Source organism: Sus scrofa, chromosome 2 (genome assembly GCF_000003025.6).
Source record: "Sus scrofa isolate TJ Tabasco breed Duroc chromosome 2, Sscrofa11.1, whole genome shotgun sequence".
In the NCBI taxonomy this organism is placed as follows: domain Eukaryota; kingdom Metazoa; phylum Chordata; class Mammalia; order Artiodactyla; family Suidae; genus Sus; species Sus scrofa.
This window is the reverse complement of record NC_010444.4, coordinates 82,822,014-82,835,381: the sequence shown is the minus strand read 5'-3', so window position 1 is coordinate 82,835,381 and position 13,368 is coordinate 82,822,014. Positions and strand designations below refer to the sequence as shown.

The 13,368-nt window shown below is 39.8% G+C and overlaps 1 protein-coding gene across 3 annotated transcripts in view; it reads right to left on the bottom strand.

The window, feature by feature from the left end:
• Nucleotides 1-13,368, bottom strand: part of ARHGEF28 (Rho guanine nucleotide exchange factor 28) — a 341,373-nt gene that overhangs the window by 266,745 nt on the left and 61,260 nt on the right. For all 3 annotated transcript variants that reach the window (XM_021084443.1, XM_021084441.1, XM_021084442.1), the window contains exon 2: nucleotides 4,498-4,541. In XM_021084443.1, the coding sequence (XP_020940102.1) occupies nucleotides 4,498-4,530 (33 nt within the window). In that variant the 5' untranslated portion in view covers nucleotides 4,531-4,541. The remainder of the gene's footprint in view (nucleotides 1-4,497; nucleotides 4,542-13,368) is intronic.

The window sequence follows — 13,368 nt, the reverse complement described above, 5'->3', positions numbered from 1 at the left end:
CGTTATTGATTTGACAAAGTTTGGTTCATGACTTGATTTCATTATAATCTTTCATTATTGACCACTTACTGCATGAGGCCAAAAGATCAGATTGGCTTAGGTCAATCTGTAAAAATATTGTCATAAAATATCAAGTTAAAAAAGCAGGTTACAACTCGTGTGTGTGTGTGTGTGTGTGTGTGTGTGTGTGTGTGTATACACATATACATATAATGAATCAACTGTTATATAATGTATTTCATCTAAGGTATCAGTTATAATATGCATTTTATATTCCACTAAGAGAAAGAAACTGCCAAGTATGACATAACATTTCATACTTATTAAACGAGATTTTCTAAATTTATTTACACTTTACCACATTATGATGCTGCTCTTTCCATGTCTTTCTATATACACAGTAACATTGCCTTTTTAATGCCAAATCATGATGAAATCATTTTGAAAGCAATTAATTCATATAGTGCCAGCAAGACACATAAGTAATGGGAAGTAACAACAATATGAACCATCATGAGCAAGGTCACACATGCATAAGTAATGACAGCTACATCATGCCATGTGCCAGCATGCACGGTGAAGTAAAAGCATCTCGATTTCAGAGACGTAAAATGAGAAAACCGTACCTTAAAATTGATAAAATAAATTAATATTTTAACATTATCCTTAGACGATGAGATTATGAGTGACTTATTTTCTTAACACTCTTCTGTATTTTGTATTTTATTCTAATTATTATATATTATTTCACAATTAGAGAAAAAAATTTACTTTCCTTCGGTCTGTTTAAGTTTCTTCTCTCCTTAAGCAATGTGCATTGACTCCTTCCAGTCTTCCCAGTGTGGTCATAATCTCGTAAATCCAAGTTAAAAACAGCTGTTCCAGGATGTTGATCAAATACAAGGTTTTGAAAGCTGGAGGCATAACCCTCTCAGACTTCAGACAATATTACAAAGCTACAGTAATCAACAGTGTGGTGCTGTCATCAAAACAGCATATGGATCAATGGAACAGACTGGAGCGCCCAGAAATAAACCCACACACCTAAGGTCAATTAATCTTTGACAAAGGATGCAAGAACATACAACAGAGAAGGCAGTTTCTTTAGCAAGTGGTGCTGGGAAGGCTGGACAGCTGCATGTAAATCAGTGAAGTTAGAACACACCTTCACACCATGAACAAAAATAAATTCAAAATGGCTTAAAGACTTAAACATAAGATAGGACATCATAAAACTTCTAGAGGAGAACGTAGTCAAAACACTCCGTCATAAATTGTACCAAGGTTTTCTTAGGTCGGTCTCCCAATGCAGTAGAAATAAAAATGAAAATCAACAAATGGGACCTAATCAAACTTATTAGCTTTTGCACAGCAAAGAGAACCATAAACAAAACAAAAAGACAACCCACGGAATGGGAAAAAATATTTGCAAGTGATATGACCAATAAGGGCTTAATTTCCAAAATATGCAAACAGCTCACAACTTATCAACAAAAAAACACACAACCCATTCCAAAAAATCAGCAGAAGACTTAAATAGACATTTCTCCAAAGAAGACATACAGATGGCCCATAGGTATATGAAAAGATGCTCAACATTGCTAATTATTAGAGAAATGCGAATCAAAACTATGAGGTACTACCTCACACCGATCAGAATGGCCACCATTAAAAAGTCTATAAACAACCAATGCTGAAGAAGGGAACCTTTCTACACTGTTGGTGGGAATGTAAATTGCTGTGGCCACTATGGAAAACCATATGGAGGTGCCTTAAAAGAACTAAAAACTGAGTTACCGTATGATCCAGCAATCCCACTCCTGGGCACGTATTCAGAGAAAACTCTAATTCAAAAAGACACATGTGGAGTTCCCGTCGTGGAGCAGTGGTTAACGAATCCAACTAGGAACCATGAGGTTGCGGGTTCGGTCCCTGCCCTTGCTCAGTGGGTTAAGGATCCGGCATTGCCGTGAGCTGTGGTGTAGGTTGCAGACGCGGCTCAGATCCCGTGTTGCTGTGGCTCTGGTGTAGGCCAAGTGGCTACAGCTCTGATTCGACCCCTAGCCTGGGAACCTCCACATGCCGAGAGAACAGCCCAAAGAAATAGCAAAAAGACAAAAAAAAAACAAAAACAAAAACAAAAAAAAAGACACATGTACCCCAGTGTTCCCAGCACCACTATTTCATAGCCAAGACATGGAAGCAACCCACATGTCCATCAACAGATGTATGGATAAAGAAGCTGTGGTACATATACACAATTATTACTCAGCCATAATAAAGAACAAAACAATGCCATTTGCAGGAACATGGATGGACCTAAAGACTATCCTACTAAGTGAAGTCAGTCAGAGAAAGACAAAGGGATATCATATATGATAGGATATGAGATTACTTACACGTGGAATCTAACATATGACACAAATGACTATATCTACAAAACAGAAACAGACTCACAGACACAGAAAACAAACTTACGGTTACCAAAGGGGAAAGAGGATGGGGAAGGGATAAATTAGGAGTTTGGGATTAACAGATACCCACTAGTATATGCAAAATAAACAATAGGTTCTACTACATAGCACAGCGAACAATATTTAATATCCTGTAATAAACCAAAATGGAAAAGAATATGAAAAGAATATGTAGATATATATATTCTGACTCACTTTGCTGAACACCAGAAACACATTTTAAATCAATTATACTTCAATTTTAAAAAAACGACATAGGAGTTCCCATCGTGGCGCAGTGGTTAACGAATCCAACTAGGAACCATGAGGTTGCAGGTTCGGTCCCTGCCCTTGCTCAGTGGGTTAACGATCCGGCGTTGCCATGAGCTGTGGTGTAGGTTGCAGACGCGGCTCGGATCCCGCGTTGCTGTGGCCCTGGCGTAGGCCGGTGGCTGCAGCTCCGATTCAACCCCTAGCCTGGGAACCTCCATATCCTGCGGGAGCAGCCCAAGAAATAGCAAAAAAAAAAAAAGACAAAAAAAAAAAAACAAAAAAAAAAAAAACGACATAGTATCATGATTAAATTTGTGGATTTGTTTGGTTTGAGGTAGGGAAGCAAGGTGGAATGAAGAAAGCTAAGGAGGAGAAAGGTACCAAAAAAAAAAAAAAAGACTCAGGAGGACTCAACTTTAGTCTAGAACCAGTCCTTTTTTTTTTTTTACTCTTTAATTATGGCTGGGCCAAGTCCAGTGATCGGCCATACATGATATGACCTACAAATCAAACCTACAGAGAATACTCCAGACCACTGGGTAACCCAGAAGGCAGCTTTGTCATTATTCTGAAATCCATTTATTTTAACATTTTGTCCTTCTCCAGAGACTAGAGTGAGATCTGTGTAGGGAGAAGGGGGTGATGATGAGGGGGAAGAGGAAGGGCCACCTGGAAGTCAAGTATGATAAGGGGAAATGAATGACCTTATTTTAATTGACTGAGGATTCTGATTAAACTTTGAAATTTTGTTCTGTTAGGGATACACCTGAACTTGAAGTCATATCCTTATTCTAGTCATATCCACACATCTAGTCCTCTTGTATTTCATGAGCTGATGACTCCAAGGCCATGTGAAACCCCAATTCCCAAACACACATCCGTGCCCACCCATCACCAACATAGACATGTCCCAAGGAAAGAGATTATGCCTAAAATAAGGAGGGAAGAGAAAAATCACCTGCCATTTTATACGTGGGGAGATGATCGATTCACTTCTATTGCACCAGGAACTATTCTCAAGAACAGAATCCTCCCTCAGACCAGAAAGCATATCTGACTAGGACTCCCCCACCTATTCTGCATATGTCCCAGCATGTTCCCCTTTGATTTCCTGATTGTACCTGACACATCTGTCATTGAACCTCCCCTTGCAAAAAACAAAAAACAAACAAACAAGCAAACAAAAAAACCACACAGAAAACATTCTTGACTCTTATCAGGATGTCATAACATAATATGTCCAGGAGTTCCTGTCGTGGCTCAGCAGTTAATGAACCCGACTAGAATCCATGAGGACCTGGGTCCAATCCCCGGCCTCACCCAGTGGATTAAGGATCTGGCATTGCCATGAGTTGTGGTGTAGGTTGCAGACACGGCTAGGATCCCGTGTTGTTGTGGCTGTGGTGCAGGCCGGGGGCTGCAGCTCCAATTCGACCCCGAGCCTGGGAATTTCCTAAAAAGACCAATTATAATAATAATAGTGATGTGTCCAAAAACTATCCATATAGATGAACTGAGTATGTCTAAGCCCAGAAGTTAGACAGTTAAAAGTTACTCAGGGAAATATAATGAAAACCCAGACTTTGGAACCAGGAGCCAACTAGTTTTCAAAGGCTCCATGCAAAGGCTTAACTAGACAGTAATGCTGTGTGTTCTTTTTCAAAAGACCCAACTCAACAGAGACCAAAACATTTCTTCCCACTTTAGTCACATGGGTTTCAAGTCTAAGAAAGGGCCACTTAGACCTGGAGCCCACTGCCTAGGCACTTACATAAAGAGGTACTTCGCTGCAGTTCAACTCCATGGCTTCGGCATCTGCAATGAAAATAAACGAGAGAGTTATTGTAGGAGCCCCGTGTGACCAACCAGCAGAACTGTGCCCTGCCCTTCGGCTCATGTTGTAGAGACAGAGTAACCCATTAGATGGGAAAACTGCAGAGACAAAATTAGAAAAAAAAAAAAAAAAAGACTAAGATGCTCTCTGTATAAAGTATCCTTCCCCCTTTCTTCTTTCACATGAATATCCACACATAAGGAAAACCCATCACCCTCCACATTATCCCACTGACTGATCCCAAGCAGAAACTATATCTCAGAAAGCCAAGAAATGCCAACAAAAGCATGCGGCAAGTTTTGTCTTGGTTAATTGCTTCAATCATAGGCTACTCTGAGGTCAGAATCCCCTCTTGGCTGGACGAGGCAGGAGTGCCGGCAGTGACAAGATAGTTTTAGGACCTGTTATTGAGAGCCACAGAGGTCAGTCTGGGCGGATGCAGTCCATGGTCATGCTAACCAACCTCTCCCTAGGTAAGCACATCCGCACATCCCAACCAGAAAGAAAATACATAGATGCTTGCCAAAAAAAAAAAAAAGATGCACCCAGAAACCAGCCAGCAGCTTAGATAATAGGAGCCTCATTTAAAAGAGATTCATTAGAGCTCCTGTCATGGCTCAGTGGCTCACAAATCTGACTAGTATCCATGAGGATGCGGGTTCAATCCCTGGCCTCACTCAGTGGGTTAAGGATCTGGAGTGGCTGTGGCTGTGGTATAGGCCAGCAGCTATAGCTTCCATTCGACCCCTAGCCTGGGAAACTTCAGACGCCACAGGTGCAGCCCTACAAAAATAAACAAGTAAATAAAAATAAAATAAAATAAGAGATTCATTGAAGAGCTTCAGTAGGCCAGGCTTTACACAAAGAGGACCAGGAAGTGGTCCAGCCCTCAAAGAGCTCATAGCTGAACTTCTGAAGATCAGAAGAAAGTGAAGAGTAGGCTGTATGAAAACTCAGAATAGGGAAGACCGGGAGACTCACTGCCCCCATCACCTTCCCCTCTCTGCCCCCACCCCCCTGCGTACTCTGGAACGGGGTTCTGCCCATCAGACCACGCCTGGCTCTGGCTCCCAGACGACAGCCTGTACGGTACTTTGGGGATATCTCTTAAGAAGGCAGACACGTGGCAACCTGAATCATGACATTTGGTACAGTAATCTCTAAAGGACACACTTGGCCAGGAGGAAAATATAAAGAATTTTCATTTATTTTTTATAAAATCATTTAGCGCACATATTACTGGGAGTTTACAAACATGCTGGCACTGGCATGCACCTGGGTCACAAGTAACATTCCATGAGTCATCCCGATAGAAAACCGAAGGTCACGTGAGGCCAAGGGGTTGACAGCTGGGCCCTCCCTCGGACCTCATTTTCAACACTTTGTGCCCTGCGGCACTTCATGTAGACCCATTCAAATGGGCGAATGGGCTATCGCCACCAATTTCTACTGAAACAACCTCACACATTGGGTGAATGGCTTAAGGAGTCCAGGAAAGAAAGTTCAAATTAAAGACAATTCTAATCACAAGAACGACAAAACTGAGCCTCCCAATCCTAATATGAGCTGTTCATCAGCTACACTATGAAATAAAAATAATGACCAATCCAAGAGCACTGACAAGATTCTACCACTACCCCCGAGATTCAAAATTATTAAGAAGGCATTTAAAATATAAATATATATCCACCAGCACATATACCAGAGCCCTCTCACTAAATGTATCCTGTGTCTCAAGATAATAGCTTTTTTTTTTTTTTTTTAATGGCCACACCTGCAGTGTATGGAAGCTCCCGTGCTAGGAGTTGAATCACAGCTGCAGCTGAGGCCTATGCCGCAGTCATGGCAACACCAGAGCCAAGCCACATCTGTGAGCTTCACTGCAGATTGTGGCAACGTTGGATCCTTAACCCACTAAGCAAGGCCAGGGATCAGACCCACATCCTCACACTGAGCCACAACAGGAACTCCTACATTAGCTATACTTTTACCTACGTTTTCAGTCACACCATACACAATTCCATTCCTTTACAAAATTTTGCTAAACCCAAATAAAATTAGAAGACCCTTTTAAGATTTCTACTTAGTAGCAAAAGAAATGAATGTATTATATAGCAAATGCAGTGCCAAGAAAAAAAGGCTGAAACATACAAAGTAAAAAAACCTAAACTACATTCAAAACTGAGTATTTTAAGAAGCACATTAGGACATATTAAGCCATGTGGGAGGAGTCTGGCTATACACTCAGAAGAAAGTACACGTGGCATTAGATTTTGTCAGATAAACTACCTTTTAAAAAACCCACTTTGAGGTTAAGGATCGGGCATTGCCATGAGCTGTGGTGTAGGTGGCAGGTGCAACTCAGATCCTGTGTTGCTATGGCTGTGGCATAGGCCAGCAGCTGTAACTCTGATTCAACCCCTAGCCTGGGAACTTCCATATGCCTCAGGTGTGACCCTAAAAAGCAAAACAAAAAAACAAACAAACAAAAACTTTGGGTGAGAATATGAAGACATTCTGAAGAGTGAATTACTTCTTTGATAAATAATGTTCTAAAGGAAAACTGTTTAACTACCACTGACAGGGCAGCTTGCTTTTCAGATAAGAAGTTGACCAAACACTGTAAACCAGCTATAACAGGAAAAATAAAAATCATTATTAAAAATAATAATAATAATAAATTTTTAAATAAAAAATAATAAAAGTTACTGCATGCACAATTTATTCACTCTGTCATGCATGGATAAGAATATTGCAATGAAGAACTTGAAGTCAAAAGTACACAGCTCCACAGGATGTCAGTGTGGTTCATTTTATAGAAATAAGACCTTACAACACGGCTAAATCTTCATAATTTCTATAACAAGAAGGGAAGTGACCATAAAAACCTTTGCCACATTAAGGCGTGTGGGTTATATAGCAGCAAAGTACTTTCAAAAGTTGCCAAACGTACTGCCTCAGTTACTTACAAAAATAGAAGTGGTCCAAATTTGCTGGGGGTTTTAAATGAAAAGTAACTATTTATAGAAGATTTTTTTTAAAAGATTTTTCGAATAAATAGTCTCAGCTTTCAAGAAAAGGGTGCTATTTTAGTACATGAAAAAGAAAAGTCATTTCAAAAGAAAAGTTGTAGACAATATATGCCATCATAAAAACACTTTGAAAAAGTATTTGTATGTTTCCATTTTGTGATTGCGTTGCAAAAATTATTTAAAGTTTTCTACCTACAAAAGCCCTTTAAATTTCTGAAAAGAAAGCTTTCTAATCCATTTTTTTAAATTCCCAAATGCTTTGTGGATCTCATATTCTTAAAATGCAACAACTTGTGGGAAAATAGTATGGAGGTACCTCAGAAAACTATATATAGAATTACCATATGACCCAGCTATCCCACTCCTGGGTATATATCCAGATAATACTTTCAATGAAAAAGATACATGTGCACCTATGTTCACTGAAGCACTACTCACACTAGCCAAGACATGGAAACAACCTAAATGTCCATTGACAGATGAATGGATTAGGAAGATATGGTAGATACACAATGGAATACCACTCAGCCATAAAAAGGAACAAAATAGTGCCATTTGCAGCAACATGGATGGAAGGAGACTCTCATACTAAGTCAGTCAGAAAGACAAATACCATATGATAATCACTTATATTTGGAATCTAATATATGGCACAAATGAACCTATCTACAGAAGAGAAACAAACTCATGCACATGGAGAACAGACTTATGGTTGCCAAGGGCGGGGGGAGTGAGATGGACTGGGAGTTTGAGGTTAGTACATGCAAACTACTGAATTTGGAATGGATAAGCAATGAGATCCTGCTGTATAGCACTGGGAACTATATCTAGTCACTTGTGATGGAGCATGATGGAGGATAACGTGAGAAAAACAATCTATATATATATGTGACTGGGTCACTTTGCTGTACAGCAGAAATTAGCAGAACACTGTAAATCAACTATAATAAAAATTTTTAAATAAAAATAAACTGTGATTGAATGATTAGTTAACATAGTGATTTAGGGGCCCAGCAGAGAATAGACCCCATATATCTAATTTCTGGTCTAGGAACCTTTTCCCTGTTTATGCTGACACTTAAATAAATTACCCAAACCAAAAAAAAAAAAAAAAAATGCAACAACTTCTGATTCCTGTGCAGGAGGAATGACTAACATCAGAGAAGATGGGAATTTACCAGCCACATTTAAACAAACTCTTGCATAATTGTTGGATAGGATTAAAACATAAATCCCAGGAGTTCCTGCTGTAGCATAGCAGAAACAAATCCAGCTGGTATCCATGAGGATGCAGGTTCAATCCCTGGCCTCATTCAGTGGGTTAAGGATCCAGCATTGCTGTGAGCTGTGGTGTAGGTCGCAGACAAGGCTCAGATCCCGCATTACTGTGCCTGTGGTGCAGGCCAGCAGCAGAAGCTCCAATTTGACCCCTAGCCTGGAAACTGCCATATGCCACAGGTGCAGCCCTAAAAAGTAAAGCCAGCATTCACTTCTTTAGTTAAAAGTATGGTACCTACCATAGTATGGTATCTTTTTCAGCTCTGATACTTCAAAACCAATTTCCAAGTAAACAGTACTTTGAACCAGATATTCAAGCTGAAGTATCACATGGCGTTAAAATTATTAAACAAGGATTTTCAAAATAACAATACATACTCATCATATTATTCTCCCTGACATGCATATGTCAGTGTTTTTAGTGAGAACAAAAGGTTATTAATAAAAAAATTTTTACTATAATACTTAATCCTTATAGCTTTTTAGACTTGAGGTATACTTGAGACTATAAACTGTTATAGTGTTATGTTGTATTAATAAATACATCAAGTATGGATACACGCTAACATTTTATATTTAAGGGTATATAACAACATTTTGAAGCTCTGCTCCTATAAAGTAAGCCTTTTTCTCTACTCAACCAGCCTCTTTTTCCCAAGTTTTCCTACAGGCTTTGTAGACTGAGGCAGGACCTACAGTGCAGGGCGCTCACCAGAGCCTCTGGAATTCTGTGTTAATACAAGGAGAAGGGTCACCTGAGCTAGACCACGGTGCAGAATCCAGTCTCATGCAGTTTTATGAAGGGTCCAAGTTCTCCACACTTTTCTGTCAGTTCAAAGCCAACTCCATCAAATGCCTGCCTCAAATTTAGATTATAATCATGTCAGGCAAAAGGCAAAACATCAAGGGTAAAATAACATATTATTTATATTTTGCCTGATATTAACAGTTTATATTTTACCATTCCTGCCTACTATACCTTTTGTCATGTCCTTCATTTCCTAATGCCTGCGTCCTCCACCTGTAATTTCAAAAACTAAGATGCAAGTACTTATTTTTTTAAGCATACTGTATTTTTTGAAAATGTTTCTTGGGAAAATAAAAAGCCAATACATTTCTAATCTTGCCAGCAGACACCACGGAATGGTGTAGGGTCTTAGTACACAGCCACTATTTTAAATAGTTCTCCTGAAAGGTGAGAAAAATATTATGAAGATATCATCGAGATACAAAAGATTCAATGTTTTATACAGTCTATGAAGAATAAATAATATTCCCATATCTTTGATTGCTAGTTAACTCCAAAGAAAAATATCAGACCATTTTCAACAGGTGAAAAGACTACTTTAAATTAAAAAATAGAGCATTTAACTAGTACAGAGAAAAACCAATTCTTTGAAGTTCTGAGTTCCTCACAGTTGTGCACCTGAATGAAATATTCTAAGACTGATTCAATATAAAACACATGACTAATTTTGTCCTTGAACAGGCTAAAAATTATTGATGCGTATGCCTCATATACTCTACTAACAGATAATACTCGAATATTAATCAGTACTATAAACTACTACACTTGGAAGGCTAATAATGTGTCAGGCACTGTGTTAAGTATTTTACAAACACCATCCCAGAGAATCCTCAGGGTAGCAGTGAGAAAAATGTAGAGGTCCTAGCGAGCTAAATCTTAATTTACAAGTCCTACAGTTACAAGGTTAACCGAGAAGCAAGATACCTAAACAAAAATATTTAAATGCACGGACTACTTTTAAAATTACAAGCAACAACCCACACTGTTCATTCATCACCCCACCCAATGCCAGCCTCTACCTTCTAGCCATTTTATCTTGTACTTCAAACATGTTTTTGTAGTTGTTTATTTTGGCCTTGGTGTGGTGACCAGATATCGCAGATAAAATATAAATCGACTCAAAATAAAAGTGGAAATCTTTTTTTAAGCATGAAATAAAAGTAAATAAAATTGAGAAAAAGAATTTGAGTCCTGGAGAACTTCGAGTCATATATGAAACTCATATCAATGAGAATATGACAGAGATTCATTAACAAGAAAAAAGAAATCCTCATAATGAAATTATGAAATGAAAGGCTTACAGATAATAATTTCAGTATTAAAGGAATAAAAGCACCTGCTCCCCACCCTATGAAGAAATGGGAGAAGTTCTTGAGTATTTCTAATAAAAATGACCCTCATAATAATGCTTTGAAAATCAAATGGGATGACAAGGATGTCCTCCTCAGCTATCAGCAGGTTTTGGTCAGAAAAAAGTCACAGCCTTCCCCAAGAAATCTCTCTCACACACGATTCACCTAACGCTCCTTCTAAGAGTGAGCACAGAGTTGACAACTAAACGTGCATTAGGTCACATTGAACGAGGCCGGGCTGGTGTTCAAGCAGCTGCTCCAGAGCCTGTTAATTCTAGCCATGATGCTCTACTGACTTTCAGGAAAAGGAATAAAACAGAAATTTTATAACTATTTTCATAATTTTAACTTCATTTTCAAAAACTAGAACCCCCAACTAAATCTTTTTCCACCACCGTTTCCCATGAATTTCGGTCCCTATTTTTTTCATTTTTGTATTGTTTTTTAGGGCCACACCTGCAGCACACGGAAGTTCCCAGGCTAGGGGTCAAATCAGAGGTGCATGCAGCTGCCGGCCTACGCCACAGCCACAGCAAGGTCGGATCCGAGCCGCGTCTGCAACCTATAGCACAGCCCACAGCAATGCTGGGTCCTTAACCCACTAAGCTACGCCAAGGATTGAACCCACATCCTTATGGATACCAGTTGGGTTCATTACCACTGCACCACAATGGGAACTCCTCAATCTCTAGTTTAAAGAACTTTCCTTTACGGGGTTTTCCTGATACCTGCTCTCTTGAGATAAGAGAACCTCCTGCATCCATGTCCATTTCACAAGTGCAAAGAAAAGCTCAGCAAAGTTGTGCCAGTGGCTTGAGGACAAGGCCAAGAGGCTAGAAGTGGCCAAAGCATGTGGATCCAGCCTGCCTGATCCCAGAGCCCACACTCTCCTTGGCCTCAGCACAGTCCTTTTGTAATATTACCATGGTCTGAAAGACAGCAATTTGCTTGGCTAAAAGGCTGCAAAAGCCTCAAGCTAGCAATACAGGCTCATGAATGGGCTATGTTTGAATATCTGTTCTACCATGTTTGTTATAACTCTGTGACTTTGGGCCTGTTATTTACCTCTCTGGGCCAATGTCTAATGTGTCAAGTAGAACTAGTAACAGTACCCACACCTCTTAGGATTGTTGAAGGATTAAGGATTTTTTTTTTTTGGCCACGCCTAAGGCATGTATGTAGAAGTTCTAAGGCCAGGGATCAAACCCAAGTCACAAAAGCAATCAAAGCCATGACAGTGACAACACCAGATCCTTAACCCACTGAGCCACCAGGGACCTCTGGATTAAGACATATAATAGAGTAAAAAGAGAAAACACTGCCTGTCATAAGTACTCAACAAATGCTAGCTGCTACTATTATCACTGCACATTAAGCATCTGCAAGGGTTTTTTAATTGGAAACTTTATTTCAAATGAAAGCACTCAGAGCTTCTACATATCAGACTGATCAAAATGATTCATCGTGGCCAAGAGGGTCTGAAAGAGCCTCAGCCACATCCTGGCAGCCCAGAGGACTCTCCAGACGTCAGAAACCTGAAGAGCACTGTCCCACATCGACAGAATACTGCCAAGCTCCACAGAATTTTGTTTGATTTTATAGAACCAAACATTCCCCCACCTCCTACAGTTTGAAAATTCAAAGGACAGAGAGAAATGACTATGGGGGTAATTCTCTGCCACCTCAATTTGAAACCTTCTGCCCTTAGAGGGAAAGGTTGATTCTCAGCTCCTTCGATAAACCTAGGGGTGTAGGTATTTATTTATATATGTATTTATTTATTGCCTTTTTAGGGCCGCACCCTTGGCACATGGAGGCTACTAGTCTAGGGGTCGAATCAGAGCTGCAGCCGATGGCCTGGTCCACAGCCACAGCAATGCCAGATCCAAGTTGTATCCATAACCCACATCACAGCCCACAGCAACGCTGGATACTTAACCCACTGAGTGAAACCAGGAATCAAACCCACATCCTCATGAATGCTAGTCAGATTCGGAGGAGCCATGACGGGAACTCCTAGGAGTGTACAGTTTCACTTGTATTGCACAACTGTTACACTAATTGGAAAAGAAGGAAAGAACAGTTAAATTAGAGGTAAGGCCACATCTAAGTAAAAACCTTCAATGCCAGCACACTGAAGTGGCAAGAAAAGAGCATTTTAGAAACAAACCTACTGTTGGATACACAGCAGTGTCTACAGACCTGCTTCAGACTGCAGTTATCTACCTGAGTTAGGCAGGCCTAAGCAGCTTTAAGAGAAAGGGTGGAATTATTTGGTGAACTCAGGGTGGGGAGATGCCTGAAGATTAGAAAGAAAGCAACACTATAACCATTCAAT